Below are 25199 nucleotides of genomic sequence, written 5' to 3' on the forward strand. Positions count from 1 at the left end.
GTGTGCTTTGTATGGCGTTACATATTTTGTTAATGAAGTTAATGTTAGTTCCATTGGATTCCAAAACGACAGACCATTCGAGTTCCTCATCCTCCAGATTGTTTGAGTGTAGAGTCGTTTCGTTGACATCTTTCTCTTCCGTTAGGCTTTCAACAGTTATCGCACCGACAAAATTCTCCCATTCATCCTCTGTGATGTCAGGCTGGCGATTGACTTCACGAATCGGCCTGTTGCGTGCTTGTTGCGGATTAAATCTACAGGGTTTGTTAGGGCAGCATTGTGCGAAATGATTGGCGGCACCACACTCGTTGCATGTCTTTCCATATGCTGGGCACTTTCCACAATTATGTCCACAACCACAAAATTTGCAGTTAGCAAAGTACTCTGATGTCGCGCCTTTGATTGTCTTGGGTATCGCCCCTTGGCCGACCATGTCGACTGGAGTGGGTTTCGATGCATGTTTAAGCTTTTCAGCATGTTTTCTCGATTCCTCAGCAGCGCGACCAAGTAGAATGGCCTTCTCCAACTTGAGATCTGTTTCTCGTAGGTAATGCTCACGAAGTTTGTTGTCAGTCGTTCCGCACACGATCCTGTCAGTAATCAGAGAGTCTTTCAGACTGGCAAAAGCACATTCCTCAGCACGTTTTTTTAGTTCGGTAACAAAATCATCAAAAGGCTGTCCATCCTGTTGGTTGTAGGAAAAGAACTGATAACGTAGAAAGGTTGTGTTCTTTCGAGGATTGCAGTATGCTGTGAATTTGCTTAGGATCGAGCTGACTTTCATCTTGTCCTCGTCACTCAGGAAAGTGAAGGTGTTGTAAATTTCACGTGCCCTTTTCCCAATACAAGTGAGTAGAATAGATGACTTGATCTTGTCGGATTTTCCATCACTCTCAGTTGCTACTAGGTACAACTCAAATTCTTGTTTCCACCTTCTCCAGTTTTCTCGTACATTTCCTTCGAAGGAGAGTGGATCAGGAGGGTCTAATTTATCCATTTTAGAGAGATCCCAGGTCTGACACCATGTTAAGATCGGACAACAAGTTTGGACAGAAGAATGAATTTATTCTATCGTGTCTTAACCTTTAAAGTACAAAGCTGTAACCTGATATAATGGTATGATTGATTGGATAATTAAATGGACTACCTTTGACAACTGGATAATTACATAACAGTCATGACAATTATTAAAGCAAATATATTATATAGGACACGTATATCTATCCTGTAGATAAGATCAGTCAGAAGGTACAAGGTTTGTATCAATACGCAGCAGAGTTCATGGGTTTGTGCTCGGTACGAGTCCGCACATGCAACTGATCCTAGAATCTGTAAGCTTAAATCCATATGAGGTGTAAGTGCTAAACTTGAACTAATTAATGCTTTGCAATTGGTGAGCTGCGCCTCCAATGTCGGCCTCTTAGTGAAAAGTCATAGGGCTGATTCTAGTTTTTTGGTTTTGTATTAAGTTCACTACCCAGCTGCTAGCAGAAGTCACTTCATTGGTTGCCTTATGTTCTGGCAGGCGAATAAGTAGCCTCTGCGAGCAGTCGATCAATTGACGAATTTGTTGACAAAGGACTAAAAAACTGGGTTTTTTTGACCAGCTCACTACTGGATTAAAACGTTTGTAAGCCGGATGGAATCACCCGCTCATAAATTGGAAACCACGATCAAATGAAATGAATCGCTTGTGGCTGCCTTTGTTTTCGTTTGTCGTAAGTGCAAATATTCTACAAGAAAGACATTGTTTTCATGATTTTATTTAATTAAGTGAACAATCACATCCAAAGAGTAGTTAATTATGACATCATAACGGAAACCGTATTTCAAGAATGAGATTAATGTCAAATCTAACAAAGTTTTCATCTAAAGGGGCAATTATTTCAGAGAGCTGTACCAGGCCAATATATCCATTTTACTACCACTACTTTAAAGTTTTACAAGTGGTTTTTGTTGAACCTTGACATTATAATGCACAATGAAAATTTGCCTTTTAATCACCAACATCTAAATTAAACCATTGAAAGAACAATAAAACATTGACAAGGGATATTCTGAAATTCAAATTGGTGGCAAAGGATCACCCATCAGGGCCTCATGTAACAATAAAGTGAACAATTAAATCACCACTGTAAATGGATGTATAACAACATATGTATCAGTATGTTGCTTTTCAACTAAGTCTCCAAACTGAAACAAAAAATCACTATTACCAAAACTTATCAACAAAAATGCTTGCTGAAATTAATCAAATTAATAATCTGTAACCAATACCAGATATGGTAAATCATAGTTCTGCTCATTAAAACCTATTGCTTTCGTCCTGTGCTGCTAAGGCTGCCTGATTGTGATTGATGGGCTGAGCCGCTTAGCCTCCTCTTATACCATCGCTCCGTGTTTAATAAGGAATTTAATCATTTACCAGTGCTTTTGGATCCTCCCTTGGGCAAATCGCTGTGTATAAAAGTGGGACGGGGACAAGGGGACGGGGACATTGGGACGCGTGTGTGGGGACTTGGGACTTGGGGACGCGAGGGGAGGGACGTGGGGACATCTGGTATGGGACGCGGGGACGTGTGGGACGGGGACGTCGAATGTAGGGGACGCGGGAGGTAAAGTCGGAGGTAAACGCGATATCTCTTTCTTCGTGAAACTGTGTTATTTAACCACATCGGACACCTTATGATGTTTAGACAAAATATTTCTTCATATAGGAGTAGGCGCACTGACTATCTTGATTAGGGTTAAGCACTGTTAGCAAGCATTTACTGTTAGATTTGCCACTAAAAATATGTCAAACAAAATAGAATATTGTTTCAATAGTTGAATCCCCCGTGGTTTAGAGGCACATGCAATAGATTTCGGAGCTAGCACTCCGGGGTTGGAAGTTCGCTTATGCCACAAGTAATCTAGTTTCCTTTTTTATTTATTTGGAATCGAAAATAAATTTTGGCGACCGCTACCCACCCTACCCTGCTTAAGGCTCCAATTTTCTATCAGCAAGAAGACCAGGACAGCAGTTTCACTTTCTTCAATGCAGGGGGTCTTGGCCGAGTCTTCGTTTCGTAAACAGGCATGGAGGATCGAGGATTTCCACGGTAAGTTTCTACTGCTTTTGCTTTGATCATCACGCAACCCTTGCACATCCCTGACTATAATATACAGAAGTTTTAGGTTCAGAGATGTCTTCGGCTAAACTGAGCGTTATAACGTACGCAGATTTTGGAAAAGATATCTCGATATTTCACCACGTTGTGCATTGGTTTGCTCGATTAAAAGCGGCGTTTAATTCTTTCGCAGAAGGGAAATAACGACATCCAGTTCACTGTTTGGAGAGCGCGATCACTTCTCGCTTTACAACTCACTGCCACTTCTTATTTTAAGGGCTGTAAAGCATTATAGGAGATTCGTACATAACCGACTTGCCCTTGGGTGAATGAAAGTGTAACACAGAGGGTGGACGACCTGTGGCAGAAGCCGTGTCAGTCATTGAAAATATCCGATAAGCCATGGAAAAAAGCATTTTCATGTCACTATTAATCAAAGCGGGTTTTCTCTAAAAGTATTCAAGGTTTGTCTGAGGAGGCCAGAATGAAAAAAAAAGAGTCAGCGAGTACCACGTTGTGAACGGAAGGCAAAATAAACTCATTATTTTAATTTATGAAAACTTCACTTACATAATAAAGAATGTTTACATATTGACAAAACTGTCTACACCCAGAGGAAATCAATCTAACAAATTGCAAAACTGTTTTTCTGGTTAGCTAAGTCACTTTGCAACGAGACAGTTCAGTCAAATAACATGAACGTGAACAGCATGCTTTAATTTGTAAACACGTAATTCGGCTTATTGACCTTCTAATATTTGGTTGCTTTGTACGTTTATCTGGCCGCAAACTAAACTGCCAAGTAACTCTTTTACAAACATCTTTTCACTTACTTTTGCAATTGTGTAATCTGAAGAGTTGTAACACTGAACTACCGCTGTAATAGCAAAAGGAACTTAGGACACTAGTTGCAATAAAACTGTAACGAGGAATGACTTGGTAACAAGCCGTGAAAGGTATCCTCCGACTAGTTTTGCCTCGCGTATCCCTAATTTCATAACAAATTGTAAGCAAATTATTATAATCTTTGTCTCATTTTCAATAACTTGGAATGAGTGCAACCATTGTCGTAGAAATGTAAATAGAATATGAACGACGTTACAACGCTAGTGCTCACTGCATAGTCAACAAAATTTCACTTTATAACTTACAGTTGATGGAGGCCAAAAATCCCCTATTGATTGAGAAGCAACCGCATGGTATGCATCGCACCTAATGCAAACAATTACTCTGAAACTTGTTAAAAAGGGCAGGTATCGCCTCAAAATGAAAACACAAACCAGTACTTAGTAATAATAGTTTTAAATCTTAACTACATGCTCTGTTTGCTGACGTTCAACGCTTTTACTCGTAAGTAGTGTTTCCGGCATGGAACGTTTTACAGTGTTGTTCATTTATAGTGAAATGTTCAACTGCTGAAAGAGGAAATCTTTATGCTCCTTGTTCAGGCGTTGCTTGACAATGGGATGAATGTCTAATTGTGCTCCGTCAAAGGTAGCGCTACTGATGCTGTTTCCTTTCTGAACGCAAGAAATATTTACATGAAAATAGACAGCCTGTTCCTTTCCAACTCTCAAGATCCCTGTATTTCTATCTTTCCAGGGACGGTGTTCTTTGTGTGTAATGGCGACGTCATGCGGAGGAGGAAAGAGTCCACCATCGGCCTTTCGAGCGAATTTGATTCCACATCCTGTACAAGTTGTCACTCGGGGATGATCAGACAGGAACACAAGAGAATACGAATTGATGTCCTCACGATGCCCTTCGCCTGTCTCTGCTAGACTTTCTTGCAAGACTTCGTGTTCTCCATTTCTTCGAACAATCTTCATTTTCACGGGCTGGCGATTCTGAGATGGAGTTTCCACTCTGTCTACATGTTCAACGATGAAGTTCTCTTTCTCCTTGGTCTTCTTCGCTCTTCTTCGTTGATGTGGCTTTTTACCAGCACTACCAACATCCAGCCCATAAGTAGACATTTTTGTCACACTTGTCTGTACACCAGTTTTCTTGTGCCATGTTACGAAATCTACGAGTTTGCCCTTGAATTCTGCTGCCGCCAGTGTGTGAGCACAAAGATTGGAATGGTTGTATGCGGGACAGTCATCATCGCAACAGAATTTACCATTTTTGCATTGCCTTATAACATGCGGTTTCGCTGATGTATCCGATGCTACCAATAGAGTATCGTCTTCCCCAAAGCCATGTCTAACTTTATTCATTCGCAAGAGCCTCTGGGCCTTAGAGAATTGATGGGATAAAATGCTTTCTGGGATACCAGAGATGCCGGACTGTGTATGTGATATGGAGAGTGTGGAAAGCGTTTGTGACATGGGACCACTTTCTTTGGCTCTTCTGGTGTACGCTCTTCTGTCCGTAGGATTCATCTTTCTCCACTTTTCTGGGGATATCTTCAGGTGCTTATATTCATCTGAGAGTCTGCATTCCCCCTGGTCAATTATTGCTCCTTCCAGCAACGAATCTTGTTCCTTCACAAGTTCATGGCTCTTTTCAATAAGCGTTACGAGGTTCACACGTTTGTGGTCCGTCTTGAGCTTTAACAGGTGGTTTTCTGCTTCATTGTCGTTTATTGTGTATAGGGAATCCCCAAGTCCCGCCTTTTGTCGCATGGGTTTCAGCATCGATGCGTTGATCGTGTCAGCAACATTTTTGACAAACCAGTCGTAGAATGTGGGAGTTTGGTATGTGATTTCCCATTCTCGAGCATTCCAAACATCCTCCAGCGAGCACAGTTTTGCATAAAAGTCATCCGAATCATCGGAATCCACAATTCCGTGATACGAGATAGCTGCTGCATTATGACCAAATATGTCGTCGAGAAATTAGTTTTGGTAACGCCCATTGATGCCTATACTGGAGAGTTTCATTTCAATGTTTTTACGCAGGTGGATAAAACAACGATGATGGTCAGCCACAGGGAACTCTTCATTGAATGCATTTGACAAAGCACGTTCACCATCAGTGCCGAAGGCTTGAAGAGACACGGTGTTTGGATTGAATCGCTTAACTGATGAGGCTAAATATCGGTACGTTTGTTCCGTTTTGCTCTGATGAACAAGCATGGGACCAAGGAAAACAGGTGATTTACCTGTGGTTACGTTAACAATTTTGCGGCACCTGTAGGTCGTTGGAGTCACGCTAAAATTGCCAAGATTGAATGTTGGATCAATACCAAGAATTGAAAAATCGTCTTCCTGACAACAGTACAGCTCGATATCTTTTAGCTGCCTGTCAGTGGCAAGGAAGGCCATAGGCTCTGGTGCACCAACTACCTCTCTGACATAACCATCTTTAGTTTTGCACTTTTCCATAGCTTCAAGCAAGATATCTCTACTGGAACTAGCTGACGGCATAAAGGATGCCGAAGTAGACGATAATACGTTCTGCACCTGCCTCGAATTTCGCGGCAGATCACTTTTAGAGCAGCAAAACTCCAATCCCCCCTTCTGACGTACAGCTTCGAAAAAGACCTCTCGGGGTTGGCAGCTTCTGGATATTTCTTTCAGCTGTTCGAATGTGCTTGGTTTCGTTCGAACATAAGGCTCTGTGTTGTTTTTTGAATTTCCATGTTCCTTAAGGTTCAAAAGGGTTTCTTCACCTTCAAAGTAATACTGAAGCAATGCCAGTCGGTGCCTTCTCGACTTGCTATCGTACACGAAAGACATCCGCTTCCGATATTGTGCCTCCTTGTCGTGGTGAAGATACTGCTTAACCACCATGATGTAATCAGCGTCTGTTCTTTTCTGCCTTGTCACTTGAACATCCAGGATATGGCCACTTTTGTTTCTCTCAACAGCAATATAGCTTTTCGGGGAGCCAATATGGACCCACTTGCCAAGATCGTCCGCCCGCACATCTTCGGGGTGGGGGAGAGCATCTAAATCTATTACAAACGAAGCATTCTCCATCACCTGAAGGGGGACTTCAGTGCAACATGGTTCTTTCACTCTCAGCAGAATGTCTACACTCTCTTTACTGGAATATGGTGATTGTCTGCCTTTCTCGTAATAAGGAAGGCGGCTGTCGTCTTCGTAATACTTCTTGAATTCCTAAAAAAAAAACATTGTTTCATAAGACATTCTATAAAACAGCACCTTCATGTTTAATTAACCCATTGCTATTTTGGGATGATTCGTTAATCACCAACTGACGATTCTAAAAGTCGGAAAACTGTTACAGTGGTTGGTCTGGCTACAACTTTGATGGAACAAGGAACGATAAAAATGACTTAAACTGCGTGCGCTAAGAACAATCATGGAACCTCAGTGGCTCATTTGGGTAATATAAACTATGTAGAGTAGCTTGATCTTGAAAATTACTTCCTTAAACAGTCATTTTCATGTATAACGTCGCTTTTGAGGGAAGAAAAAGTACTGTAAAACGGCGTTTTTCTACGGTTGTAGCTTATTTAGAAAATTGTCACTTTAAAATTGAGACCACTGACTGTCATCATAAAAATGTTCGGACTGTAGTTCATGATTATCTCGCGAATGAACTGACTGGAGAACGAACGGTTTGTATATTAGCTGGAGAATCACCCTAAGATGTCAGTACTTATTAGATACCGTATAAGTTATCATTATGTGTCACTCAATGTACCTGCTGACTATCCTCAGAGTCCTCCTCTTCCTCACTCGTGTCGATTATCTCGATTGCTCGCCTTACAAATGCGATTTCCTCCCGCACAACCGTTTTGCTGTATATATAAAAATAATAATAATAAAAGGAAATTAACCAACTCTTGCATCATCCAAAAACGTTCACCACTGGAAAGGGCACCTTGAAAGAAAAGTGATTTGTGATTTGTCGAAAAGTAACGAAGATATAGCTCCTTGAAGTCGCGAAACTTTTCAGACGTTTGTATGGTGGGGACAAGTTTACAAACGTCTATAAATTTTTGCAACTTTGCCAATGTTACCAATTTGAAGGCGCTCTGTCCAGTGGTGTCAAAGGAATTTCACTAACTGGTCCATGTCAAATGTTGAAAAAACCGTGGAGGGGTCTATTAGCATCCCCCAAATTTGCATATCCAAGAATTACCAGCTGCTTAATTACTTTTAAAACCTACCTCTTAATTTTCTCAGCATTTGGGGAATTGATAGGGCTGCTATCCGCCTAAATAAAATCAAAGGTTAAAAATTAATACAAAAATCAACATCACCCAAATTTAACCTGGACTGATGTGTAAGATTTTCAATTTGCGTTAATCTTCAATGGTTGTGGAAGGACACGTTGTTAATCCATTACTAGGCAGATCACATGATGAATTTATAGCTGAGATTTTAGCAACCTCTCGTTCCCATGGTAAAGCCTGAGCTGGTCAAACAAGCAAAACATCTCCTTTATTTAAAATGTATTCAAAATTCAGTTGGGGTTTTAAGTCGGACAATAAATCTTCTCTATTACAAAAGACTGCCCTGGCGTACTAGTTATTATTGATACGAAGAAAATAAAAAAGGGTTGTCGTGACTATAATGTAGCTTGTTTTTGCACTTAATAACGAAACTACTACTGACAGGACAAAAAACCTTTAATATAGTAAAAGAACGTACCGTATCAAAGACTTCATCCTGACTTTGTTTGAAAACACTATAGAGAAAAAATGAAAATAGCAGTGTTAATGAAAACTTGAAATCAGAATTGCTGTGCAACCTCATGACCCTATTTCAATGAAAATATCATGTTACTTTAATCTAGAAACATTAGCAAAGAAGCCAAGTTGGCCGTGAACAGCCACGCAAAGTGACAATGCATTCTTTCTATACATGTAAAATACTGTAGTAACATTAAGGCTTTTTTATACATGCAAAACAACTGAAAATAATCGTGACGAAGCACACCTTCTACTCCGCTTGCAAACTCTAGCATCTTCTGTATCTTCGTCCGATAAGTAGTTCAAATCTGAACAATCTTGCGACCAAAAATGCAAATCGTTAAACTAAGTATTGCCTATAATATCCTTCAAGCTCAAAATTTACAAGATTCAAACAAGGATGTGTTAGGATTTTAGTGATAATCGAGACAAACGCAAGATAGCCTTACCTTGGAAATCCTCCATGATGATAAACGTGACGAAGAACCCCCAGCGTTGAATAAAGTGAGACCGCTGTCCAAGTAGCCTCCCACGCAGTCGTTTTTAGGGGACTCGAATTACCTCCTCCCCACAAACGCCTGCTTACCCAAGCGCCACATTCCTTTCCGCCGCTAAGCCAATCACAGCGAACCTTCTAAAATCTGGAAGGTTGACCTTGACCTGAGAACGCCTCTCGCGGTCTCGAACAGTTAAAACATCACGGCAGAGACAGAACTTTACCGAGCTTACAGAAGCTTTGAGTCTTGTGTGCCCTACGTTCAAAATTTCTAGTTTAAATGTCTATCAACGGACTGCAATCAAAGAATTAGAATTCGTGACGGGAAATAGCGATATTTTCGTCAATTTGCCGAATGGTTAAGCAAAGTCGCTTTAATATTTATTGCTTTGCCTTCAATCTTGTCGACCTTTTCGGTGTGGAGGAAACCGAAATATTACCCAATATGTCGGTAAACTTTAAAAATTTTGCAGTTGAAACTCGCTTTATTATTGCAATTTGTTCGAGGGCATGTACGACATTAGCTGACATTTTCCACAAGGACCACAAGTTAATCGGCTCTTTGTCGTTTATCTTTCTGTTTAATAGTCTTCAATGGACTGATAAATACAGCAGATCTTCCCTTGAATCGAGTTAGTCTCTCGAAGCACTTCGTCCAAACGAACAAATCTACTCCAGAGTAACGTAGAGTAGCGTAAGAGGTGATATCTTCATCGACTGTCAAGTCGATCAGGCGGGGAAGATCGACTACACTTTCCCGAATATTTTGACTCTCCCAGCAGTTAACGGTGTCAAAACGTCGCACAAGAAGCGCTTTTATTCACACTCGATATTTGTTTTGGCGTTTCAGCCATAACCAGCCATTCCAGAAGTGAAAAAATATATGTACATTCTAACTTAACTCCCGCATCTCTCAATACTGTACCAGAGACTGTACAAAGCTCGTGGGAAACGGAAGCGGCCGTTGTAACCAGGAATTTGATTTGATATCATTGGACAATGCCTCGATGGTGATTGGCTAGGGTGCTTGGGTGTAAAACAATGGGAAAGGAATGTGGCGTTTGGGTAAGCAGGCGTTTGTGGGGAGGAGATAATTCGAGTCCCCTAAAAACGACTGCGTGGGAGGCTACTGTCCAAGTCTCCTTGCTGGAATATTGGGACCATAAGGAGGGTAGGGTGGGTTGTGAAGAAAGAGGTATCGCATTTACCTTCGACTTAAACAATAAACATTAACGTCCCCACGTCCCCCGGGTCCCTATATTTGACGTCCCCGCGTCCCCGTCCCCGTCCTTGTCCCATACGTCCCCGCGTCCCATGCTTGATGTCCCCACATCCCTCCCCACGCGTCCCCAGGTCCCAAGTCCCCACACACGCGTCCCAATGTCCCCGTCCCCTTGTCCCCGTCCCACTTTTATACACAGCCTGGGCAAATGTAGATTTTCCCATCATGCTTGTAACCATGCATGACAGAGGTCATTATAAGATCATGCACCTCAATAATGAATAGTCCACTGGGTAAATCTTCTTCCTTGATTTGATATGAATTCAGAGTAGCCATGAAACCAACTGCTTCATATAATTTCAAACCCAGAAAAACAAAAGCACCGCAAATCCAAATGTTTTCCAGCGATCCAAAAACAGGATTTGAATCGTTCATCTCTGCCAGAATAAGGGTATTTGGATCTAGTTTATATAATGTTCCATGAACAGTTACTGACGAAGCTTTGAAAATTGTATCCTCCTCCTTTTCAAACAATGGATTGAACCTCATTATGCAATTTTTCGCAGCATCTCTTTCATGTAGTTGAAGTTCCTTTGCACATGTTGAGCCCCCACTGCAAACATCGTCCCTTTGGAAGAGAGGGTGGTCAGATGGATTGTGCTCTCCTGAAAGTGAAATTGCGTCTGCCCGTACTCCACTTTGATGCCTCTGTGATAGAGTCTTAGGCAAATTTTTGAAGTTTTTAGTTATTTTTGGCATTTTCTTGAACTGTTGGTGTTTGGCCTCAAAGCGCATTGCCCATGCCCTGACTAATGGACCAAACTGTAAAATCTGACTGGGCAAATGAATGAGGTAATGTTGTTTTGGAGTGATGTCCTCATTCAAAATATTTTTAAACAACTGCAGATGTTCTTCAATAATGACCTTTAAGTACCCTAAAATATTAATACTTATTTTCTTGCTTAAACAAATAGCCTTAATCTCTAAAATTGTTAGCAGGACTCTCCACACATCTGGATACTCGTCGGCAAATGGCTCAGCAAAAAAAACAAACACACGACTAAGGAGCCATATTTGTGCAGCACTCTGCCCCAGGTTTTCATGAGGGTTCCGTAAATATTCAGGAGAAATATAAACTGGTTTGTCCTTCCGTTCAGCATAGCCATAATTAAAGTTTAAAATAAATGCATTTAGATCATTTAAGGTAAAGGCATTGTTATTTATAAAGTAAGTTATTACAAAAAACAATGCTCTTGAAAGGGCGCCTTCCAGTATAATGTGCATTAAGTCCTGAGGTAGCTGTGCATCTAATAGGACACTCCTCTTATTCACTCCATATTCTTTTGAAAAATGAGTGTGTAGCTCCGGATGCTCCTCCAATTGTTCTAAGTGGTAATTATGCATATCTTTGTCACGTAATTCAAAGTCTTCTTCTTTGAATTTGTCCTGAATTTCATCAAAATCGGCCATACAGTGACGGCACTTCCTCTTTGCCCCACCAACAGATTCTTTGTATCCACCCAGTAACTGACTGGCTGGAGTGTCAGCAATTACTGCAAACAAAGCACCTCTGAGACGCACAACCCCATTTTGTAGCTGGAAATCATACCCCATATCACCCCCAAGTATCATCAATTCATCAATAAATGGTTTCAAAATGGCATCCATTCCATACTTTTTCAAATGTTGACTTTCGACAATTGCCAGAAGGTTAATTGATTCTAGTTTAGATCTGTATTCCGAGTACAAAATTCCCAACTGGAAATAAAACATGGCCAGTTTGTGTTTCCTCTTTGTCTGTTCATTTGTTATTCCAATGTCATCATAGTAGAGGATTATTTTCAAACTTTGGGGATCTGTAGAGAACAGTTCATGATTTTTCATGATACTGCCATCATTGAAGTCACATAACAGGCTTGAGTGTTGGTTCTCATTCCTAGGTTCAGCAACCATGTCCAGAATTATTTGATTGTTTAGAAGTACTTCCAATGAAGCTAAAAGTGAAACATAATAAAAGCATTCTGGATGTTCCATAATTCTTCTCTTTCCATTTCTCAGGTTTTTCCAAGCTCTCTGCGTTCCCAACTTAATTTCTTTTGGTAAGATGTTGGGGAAACAAGTACCGAAATCACTAGAGTCAGTCAGTTCAATAGCACCATGTTCCCAGGTAGATGGGGAGAACACATCTTCAAGTTCTGGCATTCCGTTGTGGTCAATACCATGGTTACGAAGAATTTTGTAAACCTGTTTTTTGCTTTGTAAATTTGTGGCTTTCAAGAGTGAAATAGCAAGTGTCCGGATCCTTTCAGTTGCTTTTGAGCTTAACATTGCTTCCTCTTTAAGTTTAAAACAGAACCTGTTTAAAATGTCCAAAATCGGAACTGAGGAATTCTCAGAGTCAGATTCCCTGTCTGAATCACTGAAGTGATCACTGTCATCTTCACATTCACTCTCTTCAGGAAATGGAATTTCACTCTGTGATTTGCTACCAACACTAGACAAATCAACCTCCGGGTGTATGGGAGAAAATTGCTCAGAATCTGCAATTAAAACAAAATAAAGAATAGAACTGGTAAGAGGGCTATAAGGCAAATAGTCAGTGCGGTTATTACAATCGAGTAAGAAACACGGAACATTGGGGGTAAGGTGAGGGTATAGATACATTACAACTTTTTAACTTACCATTACTGAAACCCCTCGTCTCCTACGCAGCCTGTCATGGATCGTCTCGCAACGCTCCTCTCAGTGGAAAGGAGCGTTGCGTTACCACCCATAACGGCTGCATAGGAGACTACAGAATTCCCTGATCTGGCAGAGCCGCCTGTGACCACCACCCCCCCCCACCCTTTACCTCCCCTCACCCCCACCCGCCGCAACCTCCACTCCCCCCACCCTCTTTTACCCGGGATTTTGTAATCTAACTGAAATATAAATTAACAATTACGTACCTGTTTCATCAACACCATTGTGGCCTTTGTGGACTGCCTCGTATGTACAGTTCAATAGCGCGCGGTGACTAGTGCGAACATGCTTGATCAAAGAATTCATGGACGTGTAGTCCGTCTTTGATAAGCATCCAGGCAGCCCGCATTTTTGACGAAAATCAACATCATCACGGTGTATAGTGTTTAGATGCGAGAGTAGCTGGCTCAGAAAGAGACAAACAAACGAACAGATAATACATTTCCATTGGTCAGCCATTATGAACCATGCACCAAAAGGTTAATACAACATTATCACGTGTCGCGACACGCTCCGAACAAACAATAGCGTGATGACATATGTCGCCGGTTGGACACTGGACCGACGACTTTACCCAGGCCTTTTTCAACCGAGTCACTTCGTGTCACGGTCGATGAGTTCAGCTCACGTTCACGCTCGCTTCAGTCTTTTGTTCTAATATTGATTTCTATTATTCGTATGACAATGGCCGAACACGAATTCGACAATTTGCTGATTCCTCAGGATTGCACGTGACACCCTATATCTTTTTACAAATTGGCAGCCCTTTAGGAAGTATCATGGGGTTTTTTACCTCTTTTAAAATGGTGAAATAAGACCTTCACTTTGCTACAAAATAATTCTAGAACAACGCGAGGAGAGAAATCAACTCAATTCTTGACAGGAACAACTCGTACTCTGTTCTAGCGCATTTTGGAAACAATAATACGAAAACTTGAAAAACATTAGCCTAACATTTTTCAAGTTTCAATCCATTCCAACCTACTCTGTCTCTGGCCAGAGGCACTAATTGACAGTTTTATTGCACTGGGTTGATAATTTATAACACAACTAGACAATTATTTTTTGTTTCTGTTATCATGCAAATAATTTTTGGGTTTTGAAATGACATCAAATTTTCATGATACTTCCCCTTTAAGCATCTGGTGTGCGATTTAGGGGTAACCGAAAAGACGTGTGATTTTGTGACGCGTAACACGTCACACGGTATTGCACCGCATATGACATGATCTCATACTCGGTAACCCCAACGCGGAGGCACGTTTCTCTCGTTATTAGTAGGGGTTTTTTCAATAATCGTATAGATAGAGTAAGTAGAATTGTAGATAGAAAATTGTAGATAGAGTGTTGTAAATAGAAGTAAGTCGTATTGTAGATAGATAGCTAGAATTGTAGATAGAGCGTTGTAAGAATGCCTCCGAAAGGTCACAAGCGGAGTAGAGTCAGCGCAGTTAGCTTCGTCGACGAATTGCGCAAAGAAGTTGACAGTTCCTTGGAAGCCGGGGACGCTCTTGTGGGAGCCTTCAGATCGATGTGTTCCACCAAGCTGACTTTGGACAGTATAAGAAATCTGCCTCCCAAAGTTATTTGGGCGCATCTATCTTGCAAGTACAAACCTCAGTTGTTGTCTGATATCAGCTTCTCCTTGGAAGACCTGCGAGTGCTTCCTAAGACCGTTAGTTGGGAGACCATCGCAAAACTAACTTCAGTTTCACTTGAAGAGGCGCCCATAATATTCGAGGGCTTAGGAATTGTGAAGAAGTCTGTCCCTATTGGTGTCTGCAGCGAGGTGTACCATGGAGTTTGTGGTGTGACATTGCTGTCTCCCCCAACTGCCACGTGTTTAGCATGCAGCAGAAATCTTGCTCTTCACAACAAGGCATGTGACGTCGTAGTTCACACTCTCAGTGGCAAGAGAAATGGTCTAAAGTTCTCACTACGATGTGAGCATTGCCATACCAATTATAATTATGATAGGTATGGCGATAAAACCAAGGGCTGGAGCCTTTATCCTGAGAGCAGACCCTTCGTGGAGGCCAGTGACGTGTGCTTTGTCGACAGAAAAGTGCTGGATTTCCAGTGTGCATTAGCGTGAGTTTTTTATTTAGCGTGTTGAGTTTGCGATTGGTGTATGTAGAAACTCCAGAGCTTGATAACAGAAATGCACTTTTATTCAACCTTACGTTAGATTAGTCAGTTTCACACACAATACCAACTCGAATTATACGTACACCCGCATGTAATAAAATATGTTTCCAAATGTTCTTATATAACGGGTGCTTTGTGACAGCTTAGCCAGAGTGTTGTTCTAGAAATTGTTTTAGGTGTAGATCTAGAGGTTAATTTACATAAAGTGTTTATTTTTTGTTCAAAAAATTATTTCTATTTATCTATCAAAAATTTGAAGAATAGTATTATATTTTCATTAGGCTTGTTTTTTTTATTTATTCCATTTTAATTCCTACAGGAATCATTGTTAGGTCAGTTTTTCCGGGTTTTCAACCTCTTATAATGAAGCATTTGGGCTGTTTGCTGGCGAGGAAGGTAAATACACCTGTATGTTTGGACACGTTTACATTACATTACATGTACATTGGATTGATCGTTTGTATATAAAATTGTTAATAATTTGACGTTATCGCTATCAAAAGTTATAAAACTATTTTTATTAGTTGCAAGGCAAAAATGTAACAGAAAATGCTAAAATAAAACAGTCAGTATTAAGTAATTTTTTATTTGTGTCTTTCTCACTAGAATATGGAGAAAAGCAGTGTGCTTCAGGTTTCTGGAATGGGGAACTCGAGGCTGAGTTGAGAGAACTTGGTAACTTGGATTTTTTTGGATTGATGAAAAAGAATGAAGACAGGGAAAGAGTAATGGAGGAAGTTGACAAGACTAGAGCAAAATCTGTTTACAGCCACTCGGCTGTCGACTGTTCAGATGCCTGCAGGGATCGTGGTGAGGAGATAGCTCTTTTGTCCCTATTTAAAACAATAAATTACAGTGTAATATAATGGCAAATTTGCAATCATGTTAACAAAACTCAAATAACAAAATCATAGAAAGTACTTTAAACTTTCGTACATCAGTTTTAACATTGACAGTAAACCAAAATTAGTCTAGAGCCTTTTTCATGGTTATGGATTTAAGTCCTGTGATTATACATTTATTGATATATGGACTATATGATCTTCAATTTTTTAACTATCAGGGAAAAAAAGAAAAAATGTTAAAGATCCTAAATTGTTGTCAGCTTAGAAGATTAAGGGGGGAGACTCTTAACTTCAAAATAGTTCAAAATGGTTGCTATGGATGACTGCTAACCATCATATCTTGAGCCCACTTAGTATCCTGGGGTTAGTTCTTGGCCATGTTTCTTCTATTTGAGGTTCCAATAACTTTCGGTATTCATAGCCATATTTGGTAAGTCACGTGACCTAAAAACAAAAACTACTAAAACTCAGGCAGCTTACACCTTTTCTCGAAGGAACAAAAGCGAAAGGGTAGAGTGCATTCAGATGCACAAACTGACGTATGGATTTGTTGAAATTTACGCTATTGAAAAAGTTATGACGTCACAAAAACTTTATGACGTCATAACTTTTTGTGTTACGCAAATTTCAACAAACCCATACGTCAGTCGGTAATTTCGTCTGAGAAATACATATTATGGTCTGAAGCGGAATAAATTTTGGGTTTTCTCGACCAACTCATCGCCTTACAGCGTTAGCTTTTCTCCAAACTCATAACCGCCTTGTTTATGAATTCTTAAATGCCTTGAATACTTTTTTGCAAATATATTTGGTCCAAAGGCTTTGGTAGTCATGTTACAAAATTTTAACTATACAGAAATCAAAGGGATGCCTTTGGTTAAGACGAAAATTTCATTCAACAGCTGTTCACCATGTTTGCCTGGGTTACAAAGCTTGTGTGGCCTAGTAACCAAGCCTTAAAAGCTATAACTTTCTTTCAGGTTGTGGAAGGTTGTGGGTAGTTGATGGTCCGTGGAAGCTCATGTTCTCACACTGTATGATGCAGAGAAAGGTCAGTGTTTTTCATTGTTGTCATGTTTATAATGTACCCTTCATAGCAGTATATATTTCACATTATTTTATGGCCAGTAACATTTTGCTTTGAAAGGTTGCAATCTAAAGTACAAAGAACCTAAATAAAAGCGCCGAAAAACTTGACGAGAAAAGGGAAAGAGTTTTGCACCAAAAACTGCGGCTACCATGCACTGTCAAATGTCCTTTCCAGTCTGCATCCTATAGAGTACAAACTAGAGTACAGTCATGAGTACAGACCTCACTGCGTTCCGTCTGTACTCATGCCCACGGTCAAGATTCTCCCATACAGACCCCCCTGCTTGGAGGTAAAAACTAAAACAAAAACTAGCTATGATATATTCATTTCTGAATGCTGATTAGTTGATAGGCATATGAGGTCATATGCACACTTATTTGATATGAGATAGTTATGGTTTTATGGGCCTCATTCTCATTCTATTCCGATGATCGCCTGTGGATTTTTTGTTTATTTTTAAATGAAGTTTCAAAACTGGTGAAAAACAGAGACTTCAGAAGTGGTCCAGAGGGCATTTATTCATAGTCAGAGGTGGAGGGATAATTGACAAGAGGAGTCCAATTTTCAAGTGAGTCTATTTATGTCATGCAAATAATTTTACTCCTGCGTTCTATGTTTTTTGTATAGCAGTTTTCTTTTTTTTTTTTTGTTTCATCTTTGAACATCACCTTCTATCAAACATTCTGTTTTAAATGGAGGACCATACATAACCCACACGTTTGTTGGTGATCTTACATGTACTTTGATGTAATTGAGGCAACTTCAAAAAATTATGCCAGTTGAGTTGTGTTTGCCCGTTTTCAATCCCTCATGTAGCCACCTCCTCAGGTGTCTCAGGATTTGGGCTTCCTGTGAGCTTGTTTTGGCTTGTGGGCTTCCTGTGACAAACAAATTTATTGATTACCTTTCTTTTCTTTTTTTTTTGGGCTAGGTCAGAAAGTCCATCTCAGGTATTCATTATTGTTATATCATGGCTTTTTACAATTCTGAAAGCAATCAACCCTCTCCATTGGAGCAAAGTGTTTCTGGCCTATGATAACATGTGCCATCTGGATGGTCTTAAAGCTGCAAGAAATCCACTGCCATTTTCTTCTCCATGGGACAAAGCGTGGATGACCATAAAGAAGATCATTGACAGGCTTCACATCCGCAACCACAAAGATGCTTCTTGTCAGGATAAATACAATCCTTCCTCCCTAAAGGAAGAAATTCCAGAAGGCAACACCATGGCTGCGGAACAGACATTTGTGTGGCTGTCTCGTTTTAAAAAAATTCTGTGTGCCATGCCAAAGGTCCATCACTTGTTTTATTTGCATCGTATGGTTAAACGCAGGAACAAATATACTGTACATTGTTAAAAAAATGGCAAAAAGCCTTTGTTGCCTAAGGTTGGGAAAACTTTTAGCTAGTTTGAACTTATTCACCAATACATAGCTTCATTTGCTTTTAAAATAACTAAGCAAAAATTATTGTTACCTTTGAGTCTAGAGGGTCTTGAACCCCATGAAAATTTGTTTATAGCAGGAATAAAATTTTGTTTATTACTATTAGGTAGGTTAATGATTTACACCTGCTGAACAACACCAAAAAAGATTATAAAAGAGTTCATTATTATTGTTGTCAATAAAATTAGCACTTATGTCTAGGATTGAATTGAGATCTTATTGAGTTGGTATCTCATAGGTTGGCTAAAATTTGCCTGTAACACCCCCTTAAAAAGTACCACCTAAACCTAAAAATTTAGAAACTAGTTACTGTTTCTTTACAAAATCTTTTCATGTAGTTTTACACATTTAATGAAGAAAAATGCTAAATACAAGTGAATCGATCCTTTAATTTTAGGCTAACCTGGAAAATTAGTGGTTCGTACTTGCGGGTTTTTACTTGATTACAGGCATGAAACGCTTGTTGTTACAAACAGGCAATTAAAAGGGGCTATGATTCGGTTTATTTACAATATTTATCAGTTCAAAACCCTTAAGTCCACCGAAAACATCTATACAGTCGAACCTCTCCATGCGGACACCTCTCTAATACAGACACCTCTCTATTACGGACAGTTTGCCATGTACCGACAAAATTCTCATACCTTTCTTCTTAAAAAAACCTCCATAATACGGACAACGGACACTTCATCTCAGCCCCAGGAGGCAGTTTCATACAAACTTAACCTCTTTATTACGGACACCCCGGGGACAATGTGTCAAATTAACATTGTGGAAATGGATTAAATCGTGGAAATGGATGATGTACTGCCAGAACCACGGAAAATAAAGTCGTATAAACACTATGGTATAAAGAAGCCCTATCGGAACTTAACCATCTGACTAATTTTTTCACTGCACAGGGTGCATCTCAGCTTGCCGACGAGCTAAGCAAGGTGGTTTCAAAAGCTCAGTCACTCTATCTCAAACCAAGACTCGAGAATGCTGTCCAGAAGAAAATTACTGACTTTTTCAATTCATAAACTACTATGTACAGGAGGGAGATTTTTATGTTACACCAGTCACTGTTCGCTGTTGAATTGCACTATTGTACACCTTTCCATAACAGGGTGCATTGAGTTCTAAAGTGGAGTACAGCATTTTGTTTTGTTTCAAATTCCTATGTATGACTGCATGTACACGAGAAGTACAATAAAGTTAATCAATATAGACTCGGAAATTAACGCAACACTCACTTTGAGCCTGAATTTAATTAGTTACTGAACACCTTAAACTGTCAGTGCAGTCTTAAAAGTGACTTAATCGCCGTGACCTCTCTAATACTTTGCTCTGTCCCTTCGGTGTCCGTATTAGAGAGGTTCGACTGTAATTGGCAAAATCACAGACGTGTAACAACCAAGCCGGTACTCAGTGTTTTAGTACATATTGGATGGACGTTTTTTATTCTAATCTCAAATTCAGTATCCCTAATGGGTTTAAATTAATCACTTTCGGGCTTTTCAAAAACAATCCTGATAATTTTTATTATTTATTTTCCTGCCTTCAAGTATATAATCTCATTTCTTCCTGGTCATATATACTTGGTAAATCAGCCCTAACAGGGTCACTAATAGACTGGGTGTACAGAGACAATCATAACAACAAAACTCTGTTAACTTGTTTATTAAACCAAAAGATATGTTTACATGTATGTCATTAATTAATTATTTCATTAAATTCAAACTGGTTGTTTCCTCATCTCTGTGCATCTGGGGCAGTACCTAAAAGGAGGATATAACGGAAAGAATGTCAAGTCATCAACAACCGGTTTATTCTGCCAAGAATACCCATCTTTAAATCCAGTCAGCTCAAGTTGCCCCATTACCATAGACATTTGGTACTTAATTTCACTGTTTATGTTGCTCAATGTTTCTTTGCGAACCATGTATTTAATTGCAATTTATTCAATTGTTAAAAAACATTACAACATTAAGCCTTATAAAGGATTTTTTCTCGGCACTTTTGTCAGCTGTAGACATGTCAGGTGGAAATACCTGTTACCTTGACACTGAAATGCATAAAAATAAGATCTGACATTATGGTTTATAATATGATACTCTCTTAAGGTGACATGTTTTGCTGAGCTGAAAGTTATGGCTTTTTTTTTTTTTTAATCGCAACTCAAGTGATGGAAATGTGTGATGTCAAAGACTAGTCCCAAACATTCTTAAATCTCATGATGAAGAGGTTTATTAATTTGCAAGTTCGGATAGTACTTACTGATAAACGAAAATGTAATAAAGGACCTGGACCAATAAATTACCTTTCTGTCCTCTCTTCGGGCTTTATTTTCACAAATAATCATCCCTTCTTCTTCTTTTTGTGTTTTTTCCTGTTGAAATGAAATTGAACTTTAATGGCATTGCATGAAGTATTACCGTATTTATTTGATAAAGCGCCCAACCTCGAATAAGCGCCCACCTCGAATAAGCACCCACCCTTCAGGAAGGAAAAGTTAATGAGCGCCCAGCCTCGAATAAGCGCCCACCCCTCAAAATACTGAAACACACAATAGGAGTACCAGAGAGTTTGCTGATTGTCCTAACTGACAACGAGAGACTTTCCGAAGACCGAGCTAGGTTTCTTGGTATTTTAAAGACACGTCCAACGAACAGGTAAAATTCTACTTCAGAACAACTACACGTTTTTTTTTTATTTTTATTTTTATTTTTGGGTGCAAAATAGACTTGCTACTTGATGAAAATCATGAAAATTTAATAAGCGCCCACTCTCAAGGTCCAAAAATTTACTTTAGGCGCCCAGGGCGCTTAAACGAATAAATACAATAATTCTATTGGGTCACTCAAGAAGACTAATTCTTGTAGTTTAAGGCTGAAAAATGATCATTATTCTATAAAATGGGAATGATTTCTTTTTTATTACTTGAAATATCATTGGATAAGCATTTTGTTGAGATGCACAATGATTTCATAATTATGTGAATTTAATAGCCTGCCTTAAGAAATAAGATAAATGGAGTGTACCTCTTTGAATTGCCATTTTCTAAATTTTATAAGCATGAAGTGATCACCGTGCAACACCACCATTGAAAGCAAATCTCACTTCCAATTGCTGTGTGCTAGCAATTAAACTCCCTTTTCATTTAATGGGGAGGGTGTGTTCCAATAACATTAAACAATGATAAATTAACATACCTTTTTGCACACACAGTATTTGTAAGACTGCTGTTTGTCTGTTAAAGGAGAAAGAAGAAAAAAATACAAAGGAATTCTGACACATTTCATTATTGTTCTGAGACAGATTTTTATTTACTATGGATACTGACAGTAAGGCACAGTATCAATGTACTCTAATTGTTATACTTAAGGAGTAAACAAATCAAAATGCTATTCATAAATATTTGGCTATAAGTAAAAGAAAGGTTATTTCAAGTCGATTAATTGACAGAGTGCTACAATTGAGTGCTGAACATGATTCCTTTAGATTGAATTACTCCTGTTGGGAATTTTCGACGGCTATGCTTTTTATCAGTGTATTTAAAAACCCAGTATAAAATTAGTTTACAATAGGTGCGGTTACACGGGGCACTTTTTAACGTTGGAAATTGGCCTTTTACCACGTGAAACTGCATTTAGCAGTGCAACCGACGTTTCCCGAGGTAAATTTCCCGTGTTAAATATCCATGGATACGTCAAAAAGATCACACGAAGCGCCCATGACATTTAACGTGGTAAGTTGGAAGGGTGTTTTGATTCCCGAGCTAAAAGAGCCAATCAGGATGCTCCGTTTGACAGCAACACGTAACCCCAAAGTTTTTTTGCAGATTTCGTTCGCGTCGGAATAAATAACCGCGGCTTTGAGATTGTGGATATGGCAGAATTTCATGCAATGCTGTGAGCATCTTATGTATTTCAATTTATTTCTCTACCTGTTTACTAGACCGGCAATTTAAACAGAGGCTAAAACCAAAAATGTTTTTATTCTTGTTAGAAATTCGAATATGGATGGTGATTTGTACAATGGACTTCTCTTTAACCGGCGATACCGAACTAGAGAATCTAACTGAACTTCAAGCTACTAACTCTGGTCCGGCTTAGTAGTCTATCCTGGTTATCAGCATTTTCACCATAATGTATCGAAAAGTTACGATGAAAGTCCTGCTGCTCGCAGTGAAAGTCCGTGGGGTTCGTAAGGTTCTGACTCCGGTAATGTAAACAAACGGTGGGAAGCGACTGAAGTCAAGATCCTTATTCCTGCATACAAAGACCACCATGAACATCAAGTATCGCATAAAAAACCAAGCGGAAAGTGGTCGACATAGCAAGAGAACGATAGATTTCAGGCACCTTAATTCTCTAGAATCAAACTCCCATGACTCAAGAAGTTGCGATTAACTTGCGTGACATTTGTCTTACCTTGGGAAATCTTTATTCGCGTGTAACCGCTGGAACCATGGGAAAATAAAACCCAAGGGTGATGTACCGCGGGAAAATTTACCACGGGAAATGCCATTTACCGTGGTGTGTGTAACCGCACCTAATGTGTATCACGCTTTTATGATGCAGTTTCAAAAAAAAAATCATAGCTACAGCTAGTTTTTATCATAGGAACTCGTACAATACCTGATGTTTTGATCTTTTTGTGGGTAGCTTTTGTTGTTTTTGACTTCCTCTTGGTTCCAAACACCGTTGAGTGAAGATCTCCTTTACCAATTTCATCAGGCTCCACTACACAAATAAATAAAAACAATAGGGCGATCTTCACTGACCTCATTGCTTACATTTTGGCCTAACCACGTTGCAAATGAAAAAATATAATAAGCAATATGTACAAAAATTAATCCAGAGTTTTTAATAGTGTAATATTTCATTTAATTTTATAATCTGTGAAATTTTTAGTATTTAGGGTTTGCATCATAAAGGGAGTTAATAATTAAGATTTTTAAATCTGCATAGTTTCTGGATAGCAAAATTAAAGCACTAACAAGCTCTTACATTCTCTGTAAAAATTTGAGTTTTTCAAAAGCAAAAACGTATCTGACAGGTGTAGCTAATAATAATATTATAAGATGAAATAATTCACCTTCTAAACCAATTCCACTGTCATTGTGTCCTGGGGCTGGACTGAGGCTTGGTAACGGGGTTTGTGCAGTTTGCTGATCATGACTGGTTCCTGACTGTCCGGGAGTTGAACTGGGGCTTAGTGGAGAAAGCGGTGCAGTTTGATGATCATGACTGGCTGCTGACTGTCTGGGAGTTGAACTGAGGCTTGGTGGAGAAAGCAGTGCATTTTGATGGTCATGACTGGCTGCTGACTGTCCGGGAGTTGAACTGAGGCTTGGTGGAGGGAGCGGTGATGTTTGATGGTCATGACTGGCTGCTGACTGTCTGGGAGTTGAACTGAGGCTTGGTGGAGGGAGCGGTGACATTTGATGGTCATGACTGGCTGCTGACTAGCTTGGTGGAGAAAGCTGTTCGGGTTCATGTTCAGGGATGGTGATCTGTGCATCTGGTTCTTTGATATTAAATGCTGAAACAATTGACAGATTTAAATTACTGAAAAATCATTGATATGTTCAAATTAAAGGTTATGTAAAGAATTCCAATTTCCCATTTCCTAATTACCCAAAATGTTTAAACCAACATAATTTTTGGCCAGTAAATCAAGGGTAAAGATGAAGTGTTTGTATTAGTAAGCAATTGCTCCACAAAGTATTCAAATTGTCGTAGTGACTTGCACTGACACTATTTCAGATATTTCCTTTCGGTCTTTTCTTGTATTTCAAGACCAGATGCTGAAATTCAGGCACTTTTGAGGATATTTTTTCTTCTCGCCAAAATAGTCATTTACGTTAGTCTTAAGTTTGCACCAAGCCATTCTTTTTTGGTGTTTTACTAGTAATATAGTATGATTAAGTCACCTTCCAAAGTAACTCCGCTGTCGTCCGGTGCAACTATGGGTTCATCGCTGTCTAACCTTTTGGGTTGTTCTGCAGGGACAGGGCTACCTGCAGCTGGATGCTCAGTTTGCGTTGTAGATACCTGGGTACCGCGACCTTCGGTTTGGTTTTCTGGCACATGGTCGCTTGGAGGTTCAGTTTGCTCTGAATTTGTTTTCTCAGCTGTGTTCTCTTTTCCTTCTGTAATGCCGAATACTAAAAAAAATATATATATATTTTACATATGACATGTCTTTTGTAGAGCAGCCATGGAATTAATTAACAATTTCGTAACATAATTTTTATCTTTATCTAGATAATTTGTGGAAGAATCGGAGCAGAGTAGCCCATTAAAATATATATATGTTGCATTTTTCCTATAAATTGGTGGTCTTTTCCTTAGTAATATCCTTTGGCTGTGACAAAAAAGTAAAACAATTGCATAAATATACCTTCGCTGAAAACTTTCCAGCTTTCTGGCCGAGATGCAGAACGCTTCACTAGCACACAGCTCCTTGACACTGCTTCAACACCACCACCCGCTCTTGTGAT

The 25199-nt window shown here is 39.5% G+C and overlaps 1 protein-coding gene, 1 long non-coding RNA gene and 2 pseudogenes across 4 annotated transcripts; 1 reads left to right on the plus strand and 3 right to left on the minus strand.

Moving 5' to 3' along the window:
• Nucleotides 1–3638: 3638 nt before the first annotated feature.
• Nucleotides 3639–7875, minus strand: LOC146460311 (uncharacterized; annotated as a pseudogene). The gene is made up of 3 exons (XR_014857674.1): nt 7868–7875; nt 7728–7824; nt 3639–7177 (listed from the first exon to the last, which is right to left on the minus strand). The product of XR_014857674.1 is annotated as an uncharacterized LOC146460311 (transcript).
• A 2753-nt stretch (nt 7876–10628) lies between these two features.
• On the minus strand, nt 10629–13665 carry LOC146460312 (uncharacterized). The gene is made up of 2 exons (XM_085088330.1): nt 13388–13665; nt 10629–12979 (listed from the first exon to the last, which is right to left on the minus strand). Exons 1-2 carry the CDS (start codon nt 13638–13640, stop codon nt 10629–10631), a joined length of 2604 nt encoding a protein of 867 aa, XP_084944456.1. The 5' UTR covers nt 13641–13665.
• A 684-nt stretch (nt 13666–14349) lies between these two features.
• LOC146460313 (uncharacterized) lies at nt 14350–19731 on the plus strand (annotated as a pseudogene). Its single transcript, XR_014857675.1, has 8 exons — nt 14350–15272; nt 15649–15725; nt 15936–16139; nt 17155–17225; nt 17439–17470; nt 17731–17832; nt 18196–18652; nt 19612–19731. The product of XR_014857675.1 is annotated as an uncharacterized LOC146460313 (transcript).
• Nucleotides 19732–21012: 1281 nt separating this feature from the next.
• Nucleotides 21013–24107, minus strand: LOC146460314 (uncharacterized). Its single transcript, XR_014857666.1, has 4 exons — nt 23792–24107; nt 23332–23436; nt 21904–21941; nt 21013–21080 (listed from the first exon to the last, which is right to left on the minus strand). It is a non-coding gene; the product is annotated as an uncharacterized LOC146460314 (long non-coding RNA).
• Nucleotides 24108–25199: the final 1092 nt, after the last annotated feature.

This window comes from Pavona decussata, unplaced genomic scaffold, assembly GCF_977016875.1.
Source record: "Pavona decussata unplaced genomic scaffold, jaPavDecu1.1 SCAFFOLD_214, whole genome shotgun sequence".
Lineage (NCBI taxonomy): Eukaryota > Metazoa > Cnidaria > Anthozoa > Scleractinia > Agariciidae > Pavona > Pavona decussata.

What these genes read in the sequence shown, in the direction of transcription:
- LOC146460312 (XM_085088330.1), bottom strand. Translation starts at nt 13,640, where the DNA reads ATGGCTGACCAATGGAAATGTATTATCTGTTCGTTTGTTTGTCTCTTT. An exon ending in CAATGGTGTTGATGAAACAG is followed by an intron (nt 12,980 to 13,387) that starts GTACGTAATTGT and finishes TTTTAATTGCAG; the next exon opens with ATTCTGAGCAATTTTCTCCC.